General features: G+C 36.1%; 1 protein-coding gene across 1 annotated transcript in view; it reads right to left on the bottom strand.

The window, feature by feature from the left end:
• LOC104079942 (mitogen-activated protein kinase kinase kinase 7-like) overlaps positions 1-7,012 on the bottom strand; it is a 13,178-nt gene extending 6,166 nt beyond the window's left edge. Inside the window, exons 1-3 of the mRNA XM_009582148.1 lie at positions 6,978-7,012; positions 6,702-6,766; positions 919-1,027 (exon numbers count right to left, since the gene is read on the bottom strand). Of these exons, the coding sequence (XP_009580443.1) occupies positions 919-985 (67 nt within the window). The 5' untranslated portion in view covers positions 986-1,027; positions 6,702-6,766; positions 6,978-7,012. The remainder of the gene's footprint in view (positions 1-918; positions 1,028-6,701; positions 6,767-6,977) is intronic.
• Between the last annotated feature and the right edge of the window lie 2,227 nt (positions 7,013-9,239).

Consider the following 9,239-nt stretch of genomic DNA (forward strand, 5'->3'; position numbering starts at 1 on the left):
TTGGGCAAGAGTCAGTCCACATGTGAGTTTCCATTTTGCAGCTGATTACAGGAAAAGAATGAAAGTCTGATCAGCCAAAGATGAAACAGATCACAAGAAAAAGATTTCAGAATTTGAGGCACTATGAGGTACCAGCTTGAGACTAAGTTTAAGATTCAACATGTACATTTTGGTAACAAAAAAGTAACTCTTATTTATATTCTAAAGAGGAATTTGTGGGGATCCATTGTTTTCATGCAGCCCAGTACTGGTTTTTTTCATAATGGAGTGCATTATGACATTTAAAATGGAATTAACTATTAAATTATGTTCATTCTTAATCCTGTTTCATAACAAAAGAACAGTAATGCTACAGCAGAAATATTTACAACACTTCTGCAGACACACTTATGTTAGTTCATTTAAAAAACAGTAAGATTGTGTGCATGTGTACATTCTGCATAAGCAAAATTACAACACAGATAAAAAATAGAATGAATGTATTCCAGCTGATACTCACCTACATAGCATTCCATTCCAGAAGTCAGAGCAATGAAAGCTTTAACTGTGCACTCATAATACAAATGCACAAGACTAAAATGCTCTAAGATGTCTATTCCCATAATTCCCCAAAACCACACTACAGTCAAAAACTGGTGCTAAAAAGATCTGCATTAAATACTATTATCACTGCATATGTACAATACTTTCTTACAAGCAAAATGCTTACAAGTTTATGTAACTTAATATAATCTATACTAAAAAGTTCTTAAAGCCAGTGTGCAAAACAAAGCAGTAGTGTAATGATTTAATTTAAGCAGAACTAAAATGGAATGTCACTTTCATTGCTTAATTTTGTTAATGTCTAGGCACACACCATAACCAAATAAATATTCTATATTTTTTACAGGCAAAAACTTAACTAATGAAAAGGATTACCTGCATCATCAGGTGTCCATGGATTACGAGTTGGCTTTTCAGAGGTTGGTCCCGAGGTAGTGATCATTCTCACACTAGGACTAGATGATCTACTGCTGTTTCTACTCTCCTGAAATGATAACAGGAAAAAAAAAAAAATTTACAAGAAAAGTTAACAGAAGATTTTTTGAAGGGTTCATTTTAAAAAAACATTATTAAAAAGAAAAATAAATGTGAAGAAACCTGAACCTATAATCCTCCCAAATACCCTCCTCCCCAACCTTTTACCCTGAAAGCTCTCCAGATAGTTTGATAAACTTTACATGCATTGCAGGGATAATTTCATCCTCATTTCTACTCCATCTTTACTGTATAAAAAGAAATGGATAGAATTTGGCTATTCAGCATAATAAAAAGCAGTGCTGAACAATGTGTTCAGGATCTTTATATAAAAGTGTGACATTACATCTAGTAATTTTCACATCACCATTCAGTGAAATCTAGCAGCTCCATAACATAAGGAAGAAATAAAGGTTTGTTTCCAATGTTCAATCAATGAATGGAACTACATTCAACTAAAGGAATGCGGCTTAGTAACTGCACTAGACTGCGGTGTATTAATCTACAGTTTTCTTATGGTTCTTACGTTAACTCAGAAAACATGAAAAAAGTGTTTAATCAAAAAGGATCAATCAATTAAAGCAAAGCAATTGAGTACATTCTCTCTCACAAAGCAAAGTAAGAACTAAAAACAAAATTCTCTAGGACGTTCCTTTATATACAGCTTGACTCCTCCAATCCTTTTGCGTACCAAAGCGCAAAAACGTAATACGGACTTCATTATTCTACTGAGCTTCTTTTTAAGAATTATTATTTACAATGTATATTCTTGTATTTCATATGGCCCCTCATCAACATAAAATTAACACAGTATAGGACTTAAGACTATAAATCCCAGCGAGTGTTGCAGGAAAAAAATGAAGTAAAAAGAATAGATGCTACTAAAATACAACTGTTTTCAATATGCTGTATTTATCATGAAATGATTAATTAAATGTCCCTATTTTTCAAAAGAAGCACTCAAATATGCATTATCTGGAAACTGTATTTCTTTATGACTCTTATTTCCAAATATCCTATCTTAATTTAATTTTTAAAAGCCAGGATTTCAGTCAAGTAACAATCCAAAGAGTAACAAGATTCTACACACTGAAATATCCATTATTTCAACTGCGTTACGTTTGTCCTGTAATTTTTATTAACTATCTAGTGTTTTATGTTAGTAGCCAGAAACAGGGCAATAAACTGTTGTAGAAATAATCCGATGGATGATATTATCAGGATGACAAGATCATTTTGAGAAAGCTTTTGTGTTGGAGTCTTTGTTGACTTTAAGCAAGGTTTAAGTTGCCGAGCTTGCTTCTTACTGTCAGTGTCCTCAGATATGAATGATAAACACACTCTGCTGATGTGCAAGGTCAGAAGACAGAGCAAGCACTTTTAACAGCATGTAAGTCCTTTAAGCAAAAAGAGATTTGTTGAGTATCTACAATTGATAGCAAAAGGCACCTGAGAACTACTCTAGTTACAGTAACTTCTCAACGCAGTACTAGATTGCTTGCTGTACCAGATTGTTTTGATCCATCAACAGAAAAAAACCCACTTCCTTGGTAACATTATTTAGACAAAATTACTAGAGATAGAAATGAAGGATTCGCATCTGAAGCATATCTAAAAAGCACTGCAAAGTCCAAGGGAAGTTCCCAAAACTGAACACCTGTTAGATTACGGCGTTTGAGTGCGTGTTGAGTGAGATGCTTTAGGCCTCCTAGATGCCAGCCCCTCTGACAGGTCAGCTAGTGACTGTTCTTTAGCAATCAGTTTCTGCTACCCTTTCACGGGTATCCTTCCATCCTTGCTTCCTCCAGGTATCTCAGTACGCTCAACAGACTTGTTATCAGGTTACTCTCAAATCATCTTTGCCAGGTGGCCAAAGCCACATGGCATTGTTAGCTTTTTAGCTTTCATTTCTCAAAGACCTGCAGTCTTAAAAAGCTGGCGTGCTCTGAGGAATAATCCCCGCCTCAAGTTTAATTTAAATGGGCAACCCAATTTAAAGAAATCATTGTTACTAGCCCTGTCTCCTCATCTGTGGATTTTATCTTGCTGTGAAAGGGGGGCGGGGGGGAAGTATCTGTGACCAATTTCACAATCTCGTGGACAGAATGATTCATCTGTATAATATCAGATCCCCCAAATCATCACACTTAGCTTGCATGCCTGTGGGCATGTACATTCTGACCTTGCTTCTCAACTGTTCAATACAGTACATGGTTTTCTTTAATATATTAATTTGTTTTTCCACTTCAAAGTAAACTGGAAGTGTTATGAAGGCCCAGCAACAGTTATTAAAAAAAAAAAAAGATTTAGAAGAGGTAGTTTTGATATTACAATACCACTGTATTTGATATTACAATACCACTGTGCACAGAGCAGCAAGCAGAGGTTGGAAAGCTTTGTTAAACATGAAGAATGATGTACCAAAACAACCAACCCAATAAAAGATACACAGGCAAGGACATGGATACCTTACTAGGCATCTGATCACAACCTGCAGTTCTTGAGTGATTATACCAAATATGTTTCTCAATATCTGTATAAAGTATCAAATTCTGTAAAGACTCTATCCAGTGTAAATAGCAGGTTCGCTGTGTTCCTTCAAGCCCCTGAAAGTTTTTATGGCTGCAGTTCAGAATCTGTACATCTGTTTCTGTGTTACGAAGGTGTTTCAGCAAGGGCAGTAGTGCTGGACAGACAGCACAATACAATGTTTTAAAATGGAAATGGAAAGGCAGAAGAAACAGTTCAGTACAAAAAAAAAATTATGTGGAAAAATGAATAGAGCATCACAATATATGGATGGAAACAAACAGAAATGTAGCATCTGACTATACAGAGAGGGTTGCATCAGTGCTGCTCAAGTCACTTGGAGTAAGGTCCAGTCCAAAGTCACCAAGCACTACAGAAATCTGTGAAAAATCAGACTTAAACACATGGTCTCAACACTGGCCCACTCCAACAGCTGATCCAATGATGGAACACCTTTGGCTTAGCATATTTTCCTAAACTGTTGATGTAAAAGGGTCAGTTGAGTAGTAAAATCATCTGCAAAGCACTATTACCGCCTGCTGTTGATAACATCAGTAAGAGCAATACTGGAAAATGCATTAAGTGCCTCAACAACATAAAAATAGTAATCATCAGCCATACAAACCACACAAAAAATTCTTCTAACAGTACACAGAAATAAAATACACATACAATCATAAAACATACAAGAAGGTCAGATTAAAACAGACCAGCAATTAAGCAGGGAGACAAGAGTCTTGGTCTACCCTTTCAGGTAAGCACCCCAAACTTTGGTATATTTAATATTATCAAGTCCGGTGTTTTCCTCCACCTTAACAAATATTTCATTCTGAATTGGAAAAACCTTCTTGATTAAAGAAATAGTTATAACAGAATAATTTTCTATTGACACAGCGGCAATTTTCAGGGAAAACATGTTTAATAGAAAGATTTCTGATCACCTTTAGTGTGTCAGTCAAATAGTTAAAAAAAAGAAAAGCGGCACTGTGGCAATACTTCAATTTTGAGCAGTATAGGGGTTTACAAGGGCTGGGTGCGGAGGCACGCAGTGCCATGGCAGCTCGGTGAAGAAGGCTGCGCCGCAGGGTGGGTGTAAAGGAGAATGGAATGCAGGGAAGAAGGATGTTTGCAATGAAGGGAGGGAGGGAGGGGGAAGAGGATTTTCATATTAGAAAGGATAACCTATATATGGTATGGTGCATACAGGGAGATATGACGTCCCCAAACTGACCAGAGCTACGCTAGTCACAGGTGTTTCTTCTGCTTTGGCTAGTAGATTGCTTATATGGATAGCAGTTCAAGATTTTTAACAAAAATCCCAAGGCAGTGAGGTCCAGAGCTACAGAAACCCGTAAAGAATAACATTAAGTCTTTTGCCATAATTACATTGTGCTTGCTTTCTTCGTTGTTTCCCGATTTTTTTTTTTTTTAAATATACAAACATATGTATGTCAACAGTTCGCATTAGTTTCGGCAGACTTTTCTATCTCTTTTCACACCAAAAAGGGGATGAAAATTCATTATTTGTTTATATAGACAGTGCAAAAATTTCTTTCAAAGTGCACTTTCCATGCCTGTTAAAATATTATGTTTTCCAGATTTTATCATAACGTTTCCAAAAACTGCAAGATAGAAGCAGATAATTGTAATTCTTCCACTTAGATTTCCAATATGTACACTATCAGAAGCAAGAAAGTAAAATGTGACCCACATCAGAAATTAGTGAGGTAAATAAAAAAACTTCTCTGTATCCTCCTGGTCACAAGGACAATCCAGCTAGAACATCCATACAAGCTGTAGAACAGCTTTCAAAGAAAGACTATTATAATAGTTATTAAGATATGAAGTAAATGCTGAAATCCTATATTTTAAAATATTAACCATTCATTAAAATGAACAGAATGAAAAATTTGAAATAAAAAAAAGCTATAAATATATTCATACATCAATCAGTGCTATTTGGTATAACTGATGTACTGTTACTTAATTTTTTTCCCCCAAGTAATTTTAGTTCTACGATTAACTGAATAGGCTAATCTATTTCTTTATTAAATTTTGCAGATTCATTTCTTTCTAACAAACTTGTCTTCTCTGAAGATATTAAAATGTATTTAAGACTCATTTGTTATTTTCTGATAGATGTATATAGTAAATTCTGCTCATAATACCTGGGGGATTGATGAGGTTTGTGTGGCTATCACACTCCAGGAAATTAATGAAGGATCAAATGTTGATCTCCCTGATAACTACACACCCCCAAAATTACCACCTATTTTAGATTATTGCAGTAGGTTTTTTAATATGGAAACCTGGTTAACCTAATCAATATGCTAAGCTCCAGTTTCCCACACCCAAATAATAGTAGGGATCTCAAATTTGCCAATTCACACTAACAACCAAATAGCCTCTGTGAATTACTGAAACAGACAACGAAGCAATTAAAAACACAAAATAAACACAGCTGAATGAAGCATTAGCTGTACTTTTCTCATTTAACATGTTCTTAGTTTAATTTCTTTTTAGTTTAATTTCAATTTTATATAGCATACCACTATGTCTGTTACCATAGCACTTATGATACCAGATAAGAAGCTTTGTCATTATAAAATATCTTACTGAGACAGTCTTTTTTTAAACAAAACTTTGTAACAGCACCCTCCTGTAAATCTTTCACAACAAATGGAGAGATACTACTGTAAGTTACTCTACAGGGTTCCAAGATTGATACTAAATACATTTATAATACTGATGCGCGTACTTTTTATTTTTATGCAAAAAGTGAGTCTAATGTATGTATAACTGCTTCAGACAATCATAAGTAGTAACTGCAATTGTTTTCTACATATAGAGAGGTGAAAAGGCTTTCCTGCATAACATCTGCCCTCAGCCAAATTAAGTGGTACACAAAAACTATGTGTACATAAAAATGATAAATGCTGCATGAGCTAAACAGAAAACACTTCTCATCTAGAGCTCATTCATAGATTACCCTCATGGAATCTCATTTAAATGCAATACAAAAGACACTACAGTCTGCCAAGCTTCCACATCATTTCTACGAAAGCATCAAAGGTGAAGATTTCCAGACCAGTTTCCCTGTACAGATTTGGTGTCGACCTTACTGAAAGATAAAGAAGAGACGAGAAAGACATTACCTGACTGGACTCTGTTCCAGCAACACTAAGATCTTGAATGGATCTGCGCCTCTGCTGTCCGTTTCCTGCTGGGAAAAAAACAAAACAAAAACAAACCAGTGAAATCTATTCAGAACAAAATAAGAAGGGTGCGACTGTTGCAGAGGAGCTTGGAATTTGTACAAATCCACAGAGAGAAAGTGAGAGAGGGGGAGAGAGAGACAGCTGCAGAATTTTAACTCAAAACATGCTGGCCTGTCAACAAAAAGTATACCCTAATACAATAACCACTCCTACCACATGAATAGCTGCTGCACTCTACTCCACCATCTTCTGTCACATGTATTTGGTCAGGCTTAGTACTCGGGGCAGGAGCTGATGACGACATCTATTTCAAGTGCGTTACGTTATGGGGATTTCTAAAAGCTAGACTGCGAAGATAACAGGCTGCCAGCTTTAACCTGTTGCTCTTTGGCATGCTCAAGGAACACAGCAAGTACTTCTGCCCACGTGCCGCTCCCCTCACGAAAATTAAGAAGCGAAAGCGCTTCCTTCTGGTCTTTGTCTCCTTCAGATGAACGGAACTATGTCCTATTCTCATGCTCTGAGAAGTGTGAAAAGCGGACTGCTCAGCTAAATCGCATCTCACCATCAACCTACTGAGCACAATGCTGTAATCTTTTCCTCTTCTCCTTCCACCTGTTAGCAATTATCCACCACTGACAGCTACATAAAACAGTTTAAATTTTAACACTGACACGCAATCAAAGGCATTTCCAGGAAACAAAGTCTCCTTAAAAATAAAAGGAGATTATGCAATGGAATCTCCCTGGCTACTTTGATTTTTATTACGGTGATTGTTTATATTGCCTCTTGAGAGCAGGTCAGCTGTCCAAAAGGAAACACCAAAACGTCCTGAGTAACAGCTGACAATGCTCAAAATTCTTGCTCTCAGCTCTGCATTACGTAACTTTTCTAGCGGAGGGGAGCATCTGAAACACGTCCTGCAGCCATGGCAGCCCCTCGCCCAGCAGCCCTGCACCCATCAGCCAACCCAGCTCACTCAAAGCCCTGTGACAGGCACCGCATTTTTAACCTTTTAGATACTTCTTATTCAGCGTCATTTCCGTATGACTCCACAGCCTCTCTTGGCAGTGTTTTGATTTGCAACAGTTACTACAAAAACGTAAGACTATGTAATATTAATCAATACATTTAATGGTATCATACTTCAAATTTTTAAATATAGGTACTATTACATGTAGGAACACATTACCACAAAACAGCAATACAAAATTCTCAGTGTCACTTTACCAATTTGTCGTGACATTTTATAGTCTAAAATTTATAGAAAGTACTATAAGAAACAACCATATAAGAAAATCAAGAAGGATTCTAGAACGGGAATATATTCTTTGCTCTGGCTACAAATGAATTCGAATTGCAACTTTTCTGTGGTCTGGTCTTGACATTTTGCTTCTGAAAATTCAGGGAAAGTATATACTTACCTAAGCAACAATGGCTATATGTTGTTTAATACTTCGATCGTGTGAATGACAAATCTATTTCAAAATTTCTGAACTTGTTCATTTGCAGTGAATTTTTTCACTACCTAATCATTTAACAAACAAGTTTATACATTTAATAGAATTCTGTGCTGTGGATACTTCATCTGGCTGCCACAGCTCATCTCAATATTCAAGATATGGGCGATCCACCCACGACTGATACAAAATTATGTGCACGTTTCATTCAACAACACTGTTATAAAATTAGCTCAGCTGAAACAGGCTTGCAAAAATATCTGAAATTCTCATTTCAGATTAGCAACATTTGTGAATTTAAAGAACCCGGCACATGTGTTGCTGAAATATTAGAACATGGCTGCCAAAATGTTAAAATAATCAGGGTGGGGTGCAAGAAAGAAAAGAAAATGCCTCGGGGGGGAGAAAGAGGGGCCAAAACTACTGTGTTGTAATAAATGAACACCTTTAAATGAAATATCTTCAAGTTAGTAGCATGAGGGAAGAGCAAGCTCTAATAGGCAATGCCATTTTAATTAGTGTCTGCAGACATCTGGCAAATAGCTTTGACAAAGCAGAAACAGACTACGAATCAACAAATACTTATTGCTCCAGATTCAAAACAAATTTCAATTGAAAAATATACAACATATAATCTTTCTTTGAAATGATCACTGCTACCTCTCTATCCTTTCATCTCACAGTTTTGATCTTGTTCTTACCTCTACATCCATTTAAAACTAATTTTTTCTCATTATAAAAAGTATGAGATTTGTAAATGCACAGAAGTTAATATACAGTAGCTTGATGCACTATGTCAGGATTTCAGTGGTTTACAGGATTTTAAGATTAAAAATCAAACATCACAAACATACCTCCCAGCCTCAAAAAAACCATTTCACATACTGTTGTTTATTTTTTAAAATGAAATTGAAAAGGAACAGGAAACTTCCATCGTGTGCTACCCCACATACTGCAGCAAAAACAAATTCTACAACTTATTAAGGCTTTTGATCACACCCCACCCCACCCTCCC

Source organism: Fulmarus glacialis, unplaced genomic scaffold (assembly GCF_000690835.1).
Source record: "Fulmarus glacialis isolate BGI_N327 unplaced genomic scaffold, ASM69083v1 scaffold28667, whole genome shotgun sequence".
NCBI lineage: Eukaryota > Metazoa > Chordata > Aves > Procellariiformes > Procellariidae > Fulmarus > Fulmarus glacialis.